Source organism: Hibiscus syriacus, unplaced genomic scaffold (assembly GCF_006381635.1).
Source record: "Hibiscus syriacus cultivar Baekdansim isolate YM2019G1 unplaced genomic scaffold, ASM638163v2 tig00110368_pilon, whole genome shotgun sequence".
In the NCBI taxonomy this organism is placed as follows: domain Eukaryota; kingdom Viridiplantae; phylum Streptophyta; class Magnoliopsida; order Malvales; family Malvaceae; genus Hibiscus; species Hibiscus syriacus.
This window is the reverse complement of record NW_024062705.1, coordinates 1-18,793: the sequence shown is the minus strand read 5'-3', so window position 1 is coordinate 18,793 and position 18,793 is coordinate 1. Positions and strand designations below refer to the sequence as shown.

At 34.7% G+C, this 18,793-nt stretch overlaps 1 protein-coding gene and 2 pseudogenes across 1 annotated transcript; 2 read left to right on the top strand and 1 right to left on the bottom strand.

Moving 5' to 3' along the window:
* Nucleotides 1–330: 330 nt before the first annotated feature.
* Nucleotides 331–2,480, top strand: LOC120121286 (annotated as a pseudogene).
* Nucleotides 2,481–10,802: 8,322 nt separating this feature from the next.
* On the top strand, nt 10,803–13,004 carry LOC120121285 (annotated as a pseudogene).
* Nucleotides 13,005–13,903: 899 nt separating this feature from the next.
* LOC120121282 (transcription initiation factor IIF subunit beta-like) lies at nt 13,904–15,359 on the bottom strand (the record flags this gene model as incomplete). Its single annotated transcript, XM_039140674.1, has 5 exons — nt 13,904–14,149; nt 14,416–14,565; nt 14,681–14,755; nt 14,858–14,988; nt 15,251–15,359. Coding segments are annotated over 5 exons (585 nt in total), but the record flags the coding sequence as incomplete, so codon positions are not given.
* Nucleotides 15,360–18,793: the final 3,434 nt, after the last annotated feature.

The window sequence follows — 18,793 nt, the reverse complement described above, 5'->3', positions numbered from 1 at the left end:
TGCGAAAAAGAAATTCGCGTTGCGAATTTAGAAATCGAGTTGCGAATTTAGAAATCGAGTTGCGAATTTGAAATTCCGTGTTGCGAATTTGAAAAATAACGTTGCGAGAAAGAAATTCGCGTTGCGATTGCAGAAACTGATTTGCGAATTTGGAAACTGTGTTGCGAAATTGGAGTTCGCGTTGCAAATTTGTTGGTCATTTTCGCATATCCAAAAAAAGTTGGTTAAAATCGTATATTATAAGGCATTTTCGGTCACTAAAGTTATTTTCTCTTTAAAATATCCCTACCAGAAAGCAGAACCGAACCAAGAGTTTCAACATCGGAAACAATGGAACCTGGTGGCACCCCATTTGAGAAGTCCTTTATACAACCATCTATGGAAAATTTTGTTGAGGGGATAAAACAGGATAATGAGAAGGTAATATTAATAGCATATTGTAACACAAAAGTGTGTGTAAATGCCACCCAGATATATTCAGTTTGGCTAATGTTTTGTTTACAGGAGGGAATTGAATCACCAACCACGTTGGTTAGCAATGGATGCGTGGACAATAGAGGAAAAATTGCAGATAAGCAAACCGCTGGAGGATGGAAGGCATCTCCATTTATCATATGTATTTACTAAACCTCGCTCCCATGGCAGTTTTTGATGCACTAGCATGGTACTGGTAGTGGTCACTGATTTATGGGTTTGTTTCTGTTTTTCTTTCTTTGAATTCAAGTTAATGAGGTTGCCGAGAGATTGGCCTTCTTTGCAATAGCAGTGAACATGGTGGCTTATTTGGTTTTCGAAATGCACCAATCGCTTCCATCTGCTGCAACTCATGCGACTGATTGGACTGGAGCTGCTTATGTTCTAACTCTACTCGGAGCATTCCTTGTCAATGCTTATTTGGGTCGATTCTTGACCATCATCATCTTTTCTTGCATATATGCAGTTGTAAGTTAGAATCTCCATTGTTTAATTTCATATGCTTGCAACTGATTCTGCTCAGTGTTAGACCATGTAACCTTTTTTTTCTCTCTCTCAGGGAATGGTTTTGCTGGCGCTATCAGCCTCCATAGACAGCCTGCGACCGCCAAAATGCACGGTGAGGCCCTGCATACAAGCAACCGACAATCAAGAGGTTTCCTCTTTATTGCACTAGCTCTTATAGCTCTCGGGGAACCGGAGGTATCAAGCCATGCGTTTCATCCTTTGGAGCCGACCAGTTCGATGAAGCCGATGAAAAAAGAAGGACAAAAGAAATATTCATTTTTTAACTGGTTCTTCTTTGCCATTAACATGGGCGCCATATTGGGTATCACACTTCAGGTATATATACAAGAGAAGAGAGGTTTCGGTTGGGGTTTCGGAGTCCCAACTAAGGCTAATAGGCTATTGTTTTGCTCCATTATAATCCTAGCTGCTGGAATACCCTTATACGTTGCAAAAAACCCATGGGAAGTCCTTTTACAAGGTTTCTTCAGGTTCTCGTGGTTTCTGCCAGGAACCATTTTAATGGGGTTCAATTAGAACGTGGAGCTGTTTTATTTGAGGTTGATTCCATGGAGTCTGATATATATGGTGTTCGAAAACTGGCTCGAACCAAACAGTACAGGTTCTTGGAGAAGGCAGCAATGGTGATGGATCCTGAAGCTAACAATAAGAGCCGACGGAGGCTTTGCACAGTGACTCAATTAGAAGAATTCAAGTCATTCATTAGAATCCTCCCGGTTTGGGCATCGATGATAGCGCTTTCAGTCTCATTTGCTCAACTCTCAACCTTAATCAGCCAAGCCACCATCATGGACCGAAAACTCGGCCCTCACTTCACCACTCCAGCAGGTTCAGCCCCTGTTTTCAGCGCCCTCAACGCCCTCATACTCGTCCCCATCTACGAAGTATAGTTGGTCCCAATCTTACGCAAATGCACCGGTCATAACCGTGGCATTACCTCGTTGCAAAGAATGGGTGTTGGCCTATTCATATACATCTTTGTAATGGCCTCAGCTGCTTTAGTTGAGAAGAAACGACGAGACCACCCTAATCCGTCGTCTTTGACGTTGTTTTGGCTGCTTCCACAGTTCTTCTTAATCGGCAGCGATGAGGTTTTCACTTATGTGGGACAATTGGAGTTCTTTTACGACGAAGTGACAGATGGATCAAGAAGCATAAGCAGTGCGATGTTTCTGAGCGAGATTGAAATTGGGAATTGTTTAAGCACGGCCATTGTTAAAATCGTTGAGCGTGCGACTGGTGGGGAACAACAAGGATGGTTAAGAAATGATCGTAACAGAAGCAGGCTTGACAATTTTTACTGGATATTGACAGCAGTCAATGCTGCTAATTTCTTGGTGTACTTGTGGGTGTCTCGACGGTATAAGGGAAAGGACGGCAGCGTCGCAAGTGTGGAGGCCCCTGTTGACATGGATGTTCACCATTAAGTAATTAGGGAAGATTAAGATGAATCGGAGTTTAAAAGTATGGCTTTGTGAATCAATATATTTTTTAAAAAATCAATGTTTTTATGTGTTTTTAGAGTGGAAATTTTTGAATGATTTTGTGAAACCATATATATATATATATATATATTAAAAAGTTATCATGATATTTTTAATGCTGGAACTTAAGAATTTAAAAAACAACAATAGTTCATTTATTATTGAGATCGCTTGATTCGTGCGTTGTTATCTACATGTTATTTGTGTATTGTTAAAATATATATTACTTATCAATCATACCGTTTAAAAAAATATAAATTTCATCTAATAATATATGGATTTTTTATTTAAAATAATTTTATTTTAAAAAATTAAATGATATTTATTAAAGATTAAATATAATCGATGTACATAAACTTACATAGTAAAAAGTAATTATTGACATATTTGATGAAAATTTAAATTTTAAATAAACGTACGTAGGAATAATAATATTTTTAAACAATAAAAATAGATTTTATTAATAATAGAATGAATCAAAATTATAACACATCAAAATATAGAGAGAAAATTAGAAACAATAATCACCAAAATACTCATACAAAAATAAAATATCAAACCTAAAGAAAAACAAAACATTCCATTCAAAATAACGACCAACATCAAAACCCAATAACCTTCATAGAAACTCATTGTCTCTATCGAATGAGACGCTTTACGAAGTAATAAAAGGAGCGGTGAACAAACCTATAACGCTCCAAATTTCGGGTTAGTAGTTTCGAGTTAATCCGAGTAAGTTTAAGTAAGCACATTAGCCTTGTATGATGTCATGGACCAAGTGAGTTTTGATTTGGCTTGTTTTAAGCTCAACATAAGTTGAAAATGAGTGATTTTAATTGATGACTAAAACTTAGAGGACCAAGAGAGCAATTCATCCATTTTATTTATGAAATGTTGAAATCTTTAAATGTTAGTGAAGTCACCTGTTGATTTCTCTTACTAAGATGTTTGAGAGTGTTGGGGGTCATTTTTGTGCCTAAAACAATGTGTTTTTGTTCACGAATATCAGTCCTGAAATAATAGCATTGATATTGTTCTTCAGGTGTTAAAAATAAAAGGGTTTTTGGGCATAATAATATCAATACTTATGCAATAGGTATCGATATTGTAAGTGAGGTATTGATACTTGTAGGGTGGTATCGATACCAAGTTTACTTAGAAGACATCAATAGTCAAATTTGTATCGATACTCATGGGAGTATCGATACTAAGGGTAAAGTATCGATACTTAGACATTTTTCAAAACATCAAAGTCAAATTTGTATTTGTACTCAGGAAATATCAATACCACAGACCAGAAGTATCAATACTTGAGAAGGAGTATCGATACCAACCTTTTGTTATCACCTTTAATAAGTCAACAGTATCGATACCCTGAGGTTAATATCAATACCCAAAGGGCAGTATCGATATTGAAGAGCTTAGTATTGGTACCCAAGAACAGTTTTAGGTAAGAAACCCAAGGTTTTTAAGGGATAAAATTGAGGGACTCAATAGCACCAGAATACCATGAAATAAAACTACAAGTGCGAAGAATAATAAGCTCAGAACAATTAGAAACAACAATAGATAGAATGACATAAAACTAGACTTGTTTGACGCACACAGTCAGGACACTTAGTTACTCTAGCAGTTGGATATCCTATCAGTGCCAAGGCACTTAACTGCCAGTTGGGCGCAGATGCCCCAAGACTCGACGGAGTAAGTTGACCAAGTCCATGTTTCTGGTGCAGCTCTAGATCTCACCCAAATACCCAAGGTTATTTTAGAAAAACTATAGGGGTTTATGAGCTTCGAGATATAGAACCCTTAGTCGTACCACGATGCTTATATTAGTATGTCAAATCAGTATTTCCATGTCTTTATATCTATGTCTCTAGCAAGCACATTTAGTGAATACATATAGTATAATAAAGTTATTTGTGAGGCATTGAGCTCGTAAGCTTAGCGTTCGGAATATGTTTCTGTGCGCAGGTTCTTCGGAGGCCAGTCGAGGAACATTATCGTCGCCAGCAGTTCCAGCTCAGCAAAGACTTCAGAGTACGTCTTGATTATTATTAGAGAGCATACATTATTGTATGTTGGTAATGATCAATCCCACATAGTATTGGAAACACTATTGGGAATAGTATTTAAGGCTTGGCTTTCCCACTTCCTTGTTGAGTGATAGAGAACAATGGGGACTCTCGCGCACCGCCGCCGTCCGTCTGTCCGTCTCGGCTTGGCACGGCTCGGCCCGTGGTCGTGGTCGTGGTCGTGGTAATACGTGTCTTCGACACGTCCGCGCGGATACTATCTTTTTAGAGAAAATTCTTGAGGAATTTTTCTTTGAAAAAAACAAATGGAAAAAATGTGAAAGATTTCAACTGATATTTATAGGTTGTTGAGGACTGTTTAATTTCAAATGATAACAGCTGGTTTATGAGAGTTATCAGATATTAAACAACTTTTCCTAAATTAAATCAAAAATATTAAGATGTATCTGGACTGATTTCCAGCTTTGTACAGAAGAAGAGACAAGCTGTTAATATCATGAGTTACAAGAGTTATTTGATTTAATTCCATGGGTTACATGATATAATTTCGGGAGTTATAACAGCTGAACAATGATGCAATGAAACTGGACTATTTTTGAGTCAGGTTCATCTAGACGTTTCAGCTGTTACAAAAGAAGAGATTTAATCCTGAAATTTTATGGACGATTTTAACCCTATTTCTAGCTTATAAATAGAGGGCTATATTCAACTTCTCAACTCACTCTCAAACATTCACAATTCACTTACAAAAGTGTTTTCTACAATTCTCTCTGTGAGTTCTCTCTGAGCACTTTCCAATCAGAAGAGCAATACCACCAGCAGTCCACTCCGGTTTCAGGTGTACGGAATTCGGAGCGACCGTATTAACCTCGGGGGACGATCCGCCTAATGCAGCGATTACACACATCGGGGCGAATTCGTTTCTAAGGTAGTGGTTTTTACCACGACACGGTTTATGAATTTTTTCCTTTTAATTACTATTTATATTTCCAATCAATGCTAACGGTGAAGTTTTGCAGTTCATATATCCAACAATTTAGACTCTATTATTATTTAGTTGTAACTATGTTTTGTATTAAACTCTGTATTTTGTTATTTTAAATATTTGTAGCCATGTATTTGTAAACTAAATTATTACATTTTATTTATCTTGTATGAATTTTCTTTGACATGGTGTTTTACAATTGATTTAAAAGGAAAATTTTTGGGTTAGCCATTTCGGTGGTTCCGTGTAACACCATAATCCATGGATCTTCGGGTTGGACTTGATTAGGGTGTTATAGAACCAAACAATCTTGTAGGCTGCTTTGCTACACAATTCTGATTACATCAGCAAACAACCTTTTTAAAAAGAGGGATCTGACTATATGTGATCACCGACAAACCAATGAAGAAATAACATCATGATAGTTTTGTGTGTGTACCAAATGATTGCAAAGTATGCGAAAAACATATAAAAAATTATAAGGATCGTGTCACAAAAGTAGAGAAAATGTGTGCCACAAGAGCATATAAAAACGTGTCACAAGAACATAGAACAATGTGTCACAAGAACAAAGATTCTTATTCAAAATTAAAAAGACTTGAGAAAAAAAAAGACACAATAAAAAAACAAAAGAACTAATAGTCCATGGCGGTCTGCAACAAACATTAAGATTGATGTCGCCATCGACTAAACAGAAATCAAAGTGAAAGAAGAAGACGACACAAAAGTATTAAAAGAAAATTAAGTTGAAGAAAGAGAGATGCGACTAAGGTTTTGTTCTAAGGTGCCTGAATAATAATCTTAATCGAATAACATTGACTACAATTTTATCAATTAAAATTCAAGGGGACAATGTTATGAGATAATAACAAATGGAATAAAATCATTGTATATTAGTTAGGGGTGAGCAAAACTCGACTCTCGAAAATTTGATTTTTTACTCGATTCGAAAAAACTTGACTTGAAACGACTTCGAGTTGTAATTTCATAAACTTGACTCGATTCAAAAAAATGCAAGTTCAAATCGAGTTGTAAAATACAACTCGAATAACTCAAAATTTTTAGTAGTTAATGGATGAATTTTCAAGTTTAAGTTGAGTCTCTCAATTATGTATGATATATGTATATCATATATGAAAGAAATATATATGTATTGTACTTTTTAATTAAAAATATATACAAGAATGGATTGTTATATATTGTATTGTATATGATCATAAAAAATCATTTAAATTGTAATAAAATAATATCATCATATTATACATATTTAGAATTAAATTTAAACAAAAACTCAAAAATTTGACTCGACTCGAATTTTATAAACTAGATTCGAAAAAATTTCAAGTCAACTCCGAGTTATAAAATATGAATCGTCAACTCGAATAACTCAAAAAAAATTATTCGACTCGATCAAACTCTCACCCCTAATATTAGTACTATTTTGGATTAAACTAAAATATACAATTGAATTATTACATTCTCAAGAGAAAATGAATTATGTTATGGAAAATGTAAAGGTTTGTTTGGTTTTAGAAAACATTTTATGCTTTTGTTTATTGTTTTTATTTTTAGAAAATAGTTTTTATTTTTAGTTTTTTAAAATTTAGAAAACATGTTTGATTAATATAAATGAAAATTTGAATTCAAAAATAAAAATAGTAAAATATATCTGATATCTAATTTTTTTAAATATAGATTAACAAATAGTTATTAAATAATTAAATTAAAATATAATTATTAAAAATAATCATTACATAAATTTAATATATGAGTTATACAAATATAAAATAATAAAGTCAATAATAAATTTCATAACACAAAAATTGTTTTAGTTTATAATAAAAATATAATGTCAATTAAACATCAATTAAATTAAAAAAATACAAAAATATATTATGTATGCAAGAGCATAAAAATATCATTAAAATAAAAAAATATGTTTAGTGATATTTAAGGCCCTCAAAATTAAAAAAAAATAATATAGTGTATGATTTTTTTAATTCAATGTGACTCTTAAACTAAGAAAAAAATCAATCTAACCATTTGACAATGGAATCAAATGTTGATCCTCACAATGTTTACATGACAGTTCACGAAATTTACATGACAAACTAAAATATTGGCGTGACAACTCACGATATTGTTGTGATAGTACACGATGAATAATGATGTAATAGATTGACTCAATTGATTTTTTGGTTAAGTTCAAAAACCTAATTGATTTTTTTGAAAAGTTTGAAGTCTTATTTGTTTTTTAGAAAAATAAGAAATTATTTAAATTTAAAATTTAAAATATATAATTATTAAGATACTCAATATATTAAATATAAAAATATTAACAAATTCAGTTTAAGGACCATATCGAATATAAAAATGTTTTAGGGGTTATATTGAATTTTTTTAAAAAAAAAGTTTGACGGTATTAAGTAAAAAATTTATAGTTAGAAGGATTTCAACGCGTGTAGTTTAAGTTAAAAATCTAGATCTTATGCTTTTATATTTTTAAATTTATAAAATAATTTTAGTGAAAATATTTTTATTTTTTATATATTCACTTATTTTTGTTTTTCAAAAATCATTTTTAAATTTTACAACTAAAATGTTTTCTACTGTATTTTTTATTTTTTTAAAAAATAAAAAATAACCTATATTTTTTAAAACCAAATTAATTTTAATATTTTTTAATAAAAAATATTATAAAGAAAATATTCAACCAATAAATATTAAAAAATTTAAATTACGTTTATCTAAAAATATTAGATTTTTTTAATAATATTTTTAATTACACCCCTTTCGTATTCTTCTTTAACCTTAATTAAGCTATAATACGTTAGTCATTTCCAAAAGCACTTTTACTTTAAAAATGTGATTTTTTCAATGTTATTAAAATCGGATCGGATCGGTCGGTTCGACCGGTTGAACCGTGAATCGGTAGTCTGTCATGTCCGATTAACTCCAAAACCGGATTAGCACAGAATCGATAAAGAACCGGAAGAACCAGCTGAAAACCGGAAAACTGGGGTGAATCGGCTGAAAATTGGCAAAATCAGTTTGAACTGCCGATTCACTTTTTTTCTTTAAAAAAAATTAAACCAAACGACGTCGTTTGTTCAACGAGCTGAGTCAAATTCGAGTATTACTGAGCTCGACTCGAACTCAAAAACTTTAAAAGTAAGCTCAACTCGACTCAAAAACTCACGAGCTAAAAATTATCAACTCGAAATATAATATTAAAACTTGAAATCGAAAAACTCGAATTCAAAAAAAATTAAAAGTTCGATTGAAGCCTAAAATTTGAGCTCAATTGAAGCCTAAAATTTGAGCTTAATTGAAGCGAAAGAATAGTTCGCTTTGTGCTCACCAAAAGCTCCATGATTTTGAATGTCAAATTACTCTATTATTTATAGAAGTAAGTTGGGATTCTTCTATGTTTCTTAGCCATTTTGGGATTGTTTTGTTCTCATATTTTTATTCTTTAAACTTTTGGGATACTCTTCTATGTTTCTTAGTCATGTGAGATTGTTTTTTTAAAACAATTAAACCAAATAACATCATTTGTTATGATTTTTTTTAAGCCCCAATTTTATTTTTTTTATTATAGTTATATAATTATATTTATTATTTAATATATTTTACCTTAAATATTATGTTGTAGTTGATTTGAATCATTTTGTTTCACTTGATTTTATGGTTTTTTATATATACATGTTATGACTTGTGATATTTTTATACCTTTTAATATTGTAAACTTAAAAAAATATTACATATATATTAATATTGCTTTGAATATTATGTAAAATTAAAATATATATTATTTTATATAAAATCCGATTCAACCGCGTTGAACCCGGTTAAAATGAATTAGTACCTTCACCGGTTCAATGTCTGGTCCGGTTTTAAAAACATTACCGAACATGATAGTTTTGGTTTTCTGGAAATCACGTTTGTGATTAATTGACATTTATGCCCTTGAAATTTATGAACCCAACAATAGTGCTTACCCATTACGGTTTCCCTGCTGGAAAAAAAAGTGTTCTTTAAGATTTGATATCAGATGTTGAAGAACACAGTGAGAAGAAAATTTTAAATTTTTGGTGTTGCTCTTCCTTTTTAAGGTATTTTTGATCCATTCTCATATTTTTTCTTGATTTTATTATAAATGGGTTTCATGTTTTTTCTGTTTCAAATCCTTTTTTTTAACGATTGAGTAAGAACCCTTTTTTACGATTGACATATTCCTAAACTTACGTGCTTACTCACTTGTAATGGTTTATCCGAACTGGTTGATGATCTGTTTATACGTATAGGTACACTTAATAGATGTAGAAGGTGGGGAATACAATTTGCGCACAGATGTTAGTGATGTTTTAGACATGTAGAATGAAAAAAAAAAATCTATAAATGTTGATGATTTCATTTTAGAAGAGTCACGTTTCTAGATCACTTGCTTTAGTTTTCCTCTTTTATTTTCTATTTATCTGATTGAATTCTCAATCTGATAATGTTTTTAGAATTTCAAGTTCTGTCAAACCAAAATATTGAATTTTGAGGCAGCCATTGAAGTATTTATTTTAGATAAAAAATAGATTATGCAAGTATTAGATAAAATGAAGCAACATGCACATAAAATGAATTTCCTTTCCTAATTCTCAAAGTTGAGAATAATTTTTTTAGAAGTATGGTTAGTGAAAACAGCAGAAAAATTGTAGAAATGGGGCAAAAACATGAACTAAGCCTGAGTAGATTAGATGGTCTCCTTTTGAATTTCTAAAGGAGGGCATGCATTACACTGCACTTGCATTGATCCAGCAGTAATTCTCTCTTATTGTAAGTTAATTGAATTTGCAGCACATAAACCCACTCCTTGTATTGCTGCACGGAGGTGCATATGCACTTATCTATTTGCGAACGAAGATACAATTGTGCATGTTTTTATCTGCATATAAAACTAATTAGTGATTCAAATGTTTTGAATTTTGAAATTGTTGGTTTAGATCATAAAGTTCTTTGTGCCACAATAAATACAAAGCATTGAGTATTTTGCTATTGAGTGCTTAAAATCTTTGATAAAGCTTGATAGTATGAAAGTATTTAGATTTTTACTTTAAGTTGAGATTATAATGTCATTTCTTGTTCAATTTGAATTAGATCATACAATAATTAGTTCAGACCATGTAGTTTGAGACAGAAATGTTTGAATTGTTGCTTCTTGAGGTTTAAATTTCTGTTTTTGATTTGTCTAATTATAAAATAAACAATGATTACAAATTGCATTAATTTTTTTGAGATTATGTGGATTTTTATGTGTGTGATAGATGAAAGATACATCACATGTTGATGCAAGTGGTGAAAAGGTCAAAGCAACATGGGATAAAATGAAGACAATAATATTTTGTGATCTTTGCATTAAGGAGATATTAAATGGTAATAGACCCGGTACTCATTTTAGCAAAAAAGGATGGATAAAAATAGTGAACAATTTTGAAAAAGAGACAGGGAATGCATATACACGAACACAATTGAAGAATAAGTGGGATTTATTGAAAAAAGAATGAAAGTTATGGAAAAAGCTTAAAGAAAAAGATACTGCACTAGGGTGGAATCATAAAAAAGGAACCGTGGATGCCTCGGAAGAGTGGTGGGAGAGTAGGCTCCAGGTACATTAAAAACTCGTAAATTTTTTGTTTTCTTTATTTATAACATTATTAATAATTGTTTACTTAAACTATTGATTTATATGTAGATGGTGCCCGAAGCTCTAAGATTCAGAACTGCAGGCATTGATCCTGAATTAGAAGGGAAGTTGGACCAAATGTTCAAAGGGATAGTAGCCACAGTTTATAAAGCATTGGCACCTTCTTTGAGCATATTGCCGAGCGATTTTGTTGAGCATGGTGATAACGATACACTTGAAGAAACTCAGGAAGAAAATACATTAGATGATGTTCACATATTAAATCAAGTTGGATACGTTGAAAATGATGAAAGTCCTGGAATTCAATATGTGCCTGTAGAACATGTGCAACAGAAACGAAAATCTGTTGAGATGGGATCTTCTCATTTTAAGGCTGCTAAAAGTAAATCCGCAAAACAAGTTGGAGGGGATGAAAAGTTGCCCAAACAAATCAATAAACTATGCAGTTCAGCTGACAATATGAGTCGAGCCACATCTAGTTTGACTCTTGACATGGACTCATTTTTCATTCAACAAGCAGTCAAAGAACTTGATGAGTTATCAGAGGAAGTTCCAAAAGCTAGTGAATTATACTTTTTTGCCCTGGAGCTAATAATGAATAAAGAGAAACGAGCTGTTTTCTTATCAATTTCTCGTGATATTAGAGTCTGGTGGCTTAAAAGGAAAATGAGGAGAGTTAAAATTTTCTAGTCATCTTGGTACTTGAGATATACAACTCCAAATTTCTCTTGGACATTGATAAGTGTCAGTTTTATTTAATATTTTGTTTAACTTGAACATTAGGAAGTGAAACCTATGTTTAATCTTTGGTTTGTCTTGGACACTAATATGTGCAACCTATGTTTATTATTTATTTTGTCTTGAACGCTGATATCAGTGCTTTCTATGTTTAATATTTTGTTTTACTTTGAAACTTTGAAGTTCAAATTTTTTATTTATTTACGTTAGATTATTTAGCTATGTGTATGAAACACTGGTTTTTACTGAAAATTGTGTATGAATTGGCTTCTTATTACAGGTTCTTGGACAAGGCAGCAATCATGACGGATCCTGAAGCTAGCACTAACAACCGATGGAGACTTTGCACAGTGACTCAAGTAGAAGAATTCAAGTCCTATATTAGAACCCTCCCTATATGGTAATTTAGGATTGCTCTTTCCATCTCATACTCTCAACCTTCTTCGTCAGCCAAGCCAACATCATGAAGTCTTGGTCCACACTTAACCATTCCAGTATGTTCAACCACTATTTTCAGCACCCTCAGCACTGTCCTACACGACCCCATCTACAAAGATTGGATAGGCCCAATCTTATGTGAACACACCGGTCATCCATCTTGGCCACTTTAGTTGAGAAGAAACGTCGAGACCACCCTAACCCCTTATCTTTCTTGATATTTTGGCTGCTCCCGCGGCTCTTCTTAATTGGCAGTGCTGAAGTTTGGGACAATTGGAGTTCTTCTACGACGAAGTGACTGATGGGATGAGAAGTATAAGCAGTGCATTGTTTCTTGGTGAGGTTGGGATAGGGAGTTGGTTAAGCACTGTCACTGTTAAATTCATCTAGAGTGTAACTGGCAGGGAGGGAAAAGGTGGCTAAGGCATGATCTCAACAAAAGCAGGCTCGAAAATCTCTATCGGATATTGACAGTAATCAATGCTGCTAATTCCTTTGTGTATTTGTGTGTGGCTGTACAATATAAGGGAAAGAATGAGGCGGGAAGGAGGGTGGACTCCCGGTTGAGATGGATGTTGATGAAGGCAAACAAGGATCAAGGGAAGCTTAAAAGCATGGCGTCGTGAAATCTAATCATTTTACTTTTAATTCCTCTCTAGTTTTTTTTAATAATTTATTTCACTTTATTTGCAAATCAATCCACTCAATGTTTTCCCAACTTTAAAATGTTTTAGCTTTGCATTTTAACATTTGAATGAGGAGAAGCCAACTAATTATATCTTTAGCTTTTTAGACTAAAATATTTTTTTTAAATGTACAAGGACGAAATATCCATTTCATAATAAAAGGACTAAAATAAACTTTTTGTATAATATAGAAATTTATGATGGACTTAAACTGAATAAGTAAATTATTAAAAAACATATTAAGATATTTGTTCTTTGGTCCTACACTCCCAATTAAATTCAAAATTAAACAGGATTAGAGTCCTGAACTGGAAGAAAAACTCCCCTGGAGCTGAGATATTACATGGAGAGTTGGAGTGATACCATCTTTGATTCTTTACTTTTCTTCCTCCATAAAAAAAATAGTCCTTTATCTCTTCCATCAGTTATTGGGTTCCACTTCCCACTGTTAGCACCAACGTAACAACGTTAAACAAAAAGTCTCCATTTACACTGGTGAAAAAAGGGTCCCTCAAATGGGGCACCCACCCAAATCCCCATTTACACCAAATTAAAGCTCAAGTTGATCAATAGTCATGTTTAACCGTGCCATCTTTATCTAGAAGATGGTCATCGAATCTTTTCATGGTCAAGATCCTGATCGTCTTAGTTGCCTGGGTCTAACTGCACAGTTGAAAGGTCTAAATTGTGTAGAAACATGTTATATGTTTCCTTTTCCCAGATACGTAATGGAACTTCATATGCAAGAAACACAAATGCAAATTCAGGTAATACAAATACCGCATTGTGCTTCGAAATTTTATTATGATTAAGAGATGCATAATAATGTGAACATCAAAGTCAAATGTTTCCTTCTTCCTAAAGCTGGTTCTATCTATAAGGGTTGTTTCAGACATGTTCCCCATTAAATGAAGTAAATGCCATGAGACAAAGAAAATTTAGGTTACGCTACAGCTATATCTGACCTATTCATCTGCAGTGTCCTCTGCATATTTTTTATACTCCGGCTTAAGCTCGTAAGTTCCTTGATTGGCACCTCTCTTATTGTACACGCAGAGCTCGTTCAATATTTCTTTCAGGAATTGCTGCAAAGAAAGTAAATCAAAATCTTTCACAGATAAAACAAATGCTAACTGCTAAAAAACCACAAAAACGACAATCTAAATTCTATTAAGCTGAAAAATATAGCTGATTTGATGCCGCGAAGGGATTTTCCTTTTTCACTTAACAAGCAAATTGAATTTCTACCATATGGGTAGAATCACATATTACAGCAAAGAAATACTCAAATCACTGTTATAAACCATAAGACATATCCAGTGGTATAGTGAAAGAAATGTAAGAGGTTTACAGCAGGTTGATCAGTCTCTTGCACAAGTTGCTTTAAAGTCCAGTTCGGTTGTCTCTCCAACAGCTTGAACATTATATCTTCCAGTTCCCCGCGATCCCTTCGGGTTCTCTTCACCTCTGATTGTTTAACTGGCATCGGTTTCTTCTTATCCTGCTCAGAGCAATGGACAATAGGAGACGTGAATCTATAATTCCAACTCCAAACTAGTGTATGTTTAAGAGCAAAAAAATAAATATCACTCTCTAGAGATCATGTATCAAAGTACCTTGGGGTTAGATGAAATCAGGCCAATCATTCCAGGCATTGGCCTCATGTGCACTCCACGATCATTATCAATAACCTTCAAAATTCATTAAAAAAAACATAAGATGATTGGCATCATCGTAACATTGAAAGGGGAAAATGTGTCTTCCCCCTAAGCAATGCACACTCATTGACCTGCCTGTATTTGCCTGTTCTTGATCATAGACTTATTTGTCCTTTCTCGACACAATCTCCCGTATTCCTCTATGTTTTCCGCATGCGGTTTCATGTCGAATTTATGCTCAACCTTTCCTTCCATTGCAAGCGCACCTATAACAAAAACAGAGTTCAAGTCACAACATAAAGCATAGAACTGAAGTGAAACATCAAGAGTGTTCATATACAACTACACGACTAATAACACACAAATAACGGTATTCATGTTGTACGTAAAACACTGAAACATGACACAGATACACATGGTAGGTCAGAAAAAGGAACAAACTCTAAAGTACTAAATCTAAATAAAAATAATTGAACAATAAAAAACATAAACTTGAATGATTGAGAAGCAAAGAACCATAACTCTGACCTTGACTTGTTTCAGAGAAGACAGACATAGGAACAAAGTCTTTGAACATGTTCAAAGTGTAGCTTTTCGGTATGCTTTCTGTCTCAGACCCAACCATCTCCATAGTAAACTGGAAAATGTCAATTCACAAAAACTCGTAAGAAACGAGACGAGGACAGAATCATTACTTCAATGTTTTCATCATAACAAGCGTGTTGTTAAAAGTTTCAAAGTTTGGCAACCAACTTTGGAAAATGTTTCTTTGAAAAATGTTTTTCAAAGTTTGGTAAAATTTTGGTAGATGTTTGTTGAAAATAGGAATGGGTAAATTCACTTTAGTCATTGCACTTTAGGGTATTTTCAAAGATTAGTCCCTAAGTTTCTACTATAAATACCCTTACCCATTTAGCTTCAAATCATCCCAAAACATTTCTTTCTTCCTATACTAGAGAGCTTTCTTGTGAGTAGTGAGTGTTTTGTAAACACCTGTAAATTTTTCTCTCTTAGTAAAAGATCTGCAGCAGCCCGGAGACGTAAGCACAATTGGCTGAACTCCGTTATCAATTTTCGGGTATTATTTTTTCGCTTTTATTTCGCATTCTCACTAATCTGGTTATAGGGAAATTACTTGTACTCGGTTTATTTTCCTAACAACTGGTAATCAGAGCTTTTGGTTGTGAATTTTGTCAAATTTTCTGTGAGGTTACTATTCATTACTATTCACGTGAATAGTGAAATTCGGTCGGCGATACGAGTTTGTCGACGGTGGTGTTCTAATACACGGTGATTCACAAGAATTGTCAGAACGATCCAAACGAAGCCAGATTCGAGTGGGAGCGATGGCTGCAGACGAAGGGAAGGTGAAATTTGAAAAGTTCGATGATGCGGACTTTGGCTTTTGGAAGATGCAGATTGAAGATTTTTTGTACCAGAAAAATCTATATCAACCTCTCTCAGGAAAGCAACCAGAGGGCATGAAGGATGAAGATTGGGCTCTTCTCGACAGACAAGCCCTCGGAGTTATCCGACTGACGTTATCCCGCAATGTTTCTTTTAACATAGCAAAGGAAAGACCACGGCGGGTCTTATGGCGGCTCTCTCCAGTATGTACGAGAAGCCATCGGCCTCAAACAAAGTTCATTTGATGAGGCGATTATTCAATTTGCGGATGGCGGAAGGGGCATCGGTGGCACAACACCTAAATAAACTCAACACAATCACAACCCAGTTGAGTTCAGTGGAAATTGAGTCGATGATGAAGTTCGAGCTTTAATTCTCTTATCATCTACCAGACAGTTGGAATGCTACTGTTACAGCAGTCAGCAGTTCGTCGGGAAACAGCAATTAAAATTCGCGATGTTCGGGATCTGGTATTGAGTGAAGAAATTCGACGAAGAGAATCGGGTGAATCATCAACCTCCTCAGCCTTGCACACGGAGTCTAGAGGGAGAACTTCAGAAAGAAATTCAAATCGTGACAGATCAAAATCCAGAAGGGCAAATCAAGACAGGAAATAAAGATTTTACCTGTTATAATTGCGGCAAGAAGGGTCACTTCAAAAGAGATTGTCGAGCACCGAAGAAAAATACCGGCGCACAGGAATCTGCTAACCTGACGGAGGAGACATGTGATGCCATGATTTTAAGCGTCAACAGTCCGATTGAATCATGGATCTTGGATTCAGGGGCATCTTTCCACTCCACCCCATGCCGAGAAATCATGGAGAACTATGTCAGTGGTGATTTTGGGAAGGTTCATCTAGCTGATGATGAAACCTTGAAGATCGTCGGAAAAGGAGACATCCGACTAAAGCTGCCAAACCAGACCACCTGGAAGCTGACAGGAGTGAGATATATTCCTGGCCTCAAAAGAAATCTGATTTCTGTTGGACAGCTTGATGGAGAAGGATATAGTACAACTTTTTCAGGCTGTGAATAGAAGATTACTAAAGGAGCACTCGTCATTGCTCGTGGTAAGAAGACCGGTACTCTCTATGTAACCTCAAATTTAGAGAATATCATGCAGTAGCAGATGCTGATGGAAAATCAAACCTATGGCACCAAAGGCTCGACCATATGAGCGAGAAAGGAATGAAGATACTTCTGTCAAAAGGGAAGCTGCCGGATCTAAAGAATGTAGATGTCGGACTATGCGAGGATTGCATCTTTGGAAAACAAAGAAAGTCAGTTTTACAAAGATTGGCAAGACTCCCAAGGCAGAAAGGTTAGAATTGGTTCATATTGATGTATGGGGACCATCCCCTGTTCCATCTCTTGCAGGCTCACTATATTATGTCACCTTCATCGATGATTCAACAAGGAATGTGTGGGTTTATTTTCTGAAGAAGAAATCAGAAGTCTTTGATACCTTCAGAAAATGGAAGGCCATGGTGGAAAATGAGACTGGTTTGAAAGTCAAGCGGTTGAGGTCCGACAATGGAGGAGAGTACAGAGACAGTAGTTTCAGAGATTTCTGCGCAAACAATGGGATCAAGATGGAGACAACAGTTCCCATAACACCGCAGCAGAATGGCGTAGCAGAGCGCATGAACAGAACTCTGAATGAACGTGCCAGAAGCATGAGGATACATGTCGGATTGCCCAAATTTCTATGGGCTGAAGCTATCAACACTGCATCTTACCTGATCAACCGTGGGCCTCAGTTCCTTTGGATGGCGGAATACCAGAGGAAGCTTGGAGCAAGAAAGAAATAAACATTTCACACTTAAGAGTGTTGGTTTATTTCTTATGTACACATAAACTCTACTGAAAGAAGTAAACTTGATGCCAAGTCCACAAATGCGTCTTTGTTGGTTACGGTGGTGATGAGTTCGGTTACCGGTTTTGGGACTACGAAAATCGAAAGATCATCAGAAGCAGAGACGTCATTTTCAATGAAAATGTGATGTACAAAGATAGGTCAACCGCAGAATCAAGTAATACCGAAGCTGAAACAAAGGAATTGCTGAGTTCGAGGAGATTTCTGGAAATGATGTTCAGATCAATCCTGAAGCAGTTCAAGAAGAACCACACACACCAGAACTGAGACGCTCCTCCAGAATTCCTAAACCAACCCAACGGTATTCGCCTTCTTTGCACTATTTGTTGCTGACTGACAATGGTGAACCAGAGTGCTATGATGAAGCAATGCAGGTGGAGGATTCAGTCAAGTGGGAGTCTTCCATGAAAGATGAGATGGACTCGCTTATGTCAAATAAGACGTGGGAATTAGTTGAATTACCACCAGGCAAGAAAGCGCTCCATAACAAGTGGATTTACAGGATCAAAGAAGAACATGATGGGAGAAAACGCTACAAGCAAGATTGGTTGTCAAAGGTTTTCAGCAAAAGAAGGTATTGACTACAATAAATTTTCTCTCCAGTCGTAAAACTGTCTACAATCAAACTGGTGTTGAAAATTGTAGCTGCGGGAGAATTTACATCTTGAGCAGTTAGATGTAAGACAGCTTTCCTTCATGGTGATTTGGAGGAAGAGATCTATATGAGGCAGCCAGAAGGCTTCATAGAGGCAGGCAAGAAAAACCTGGTATGCAGGTTGAAGAAGA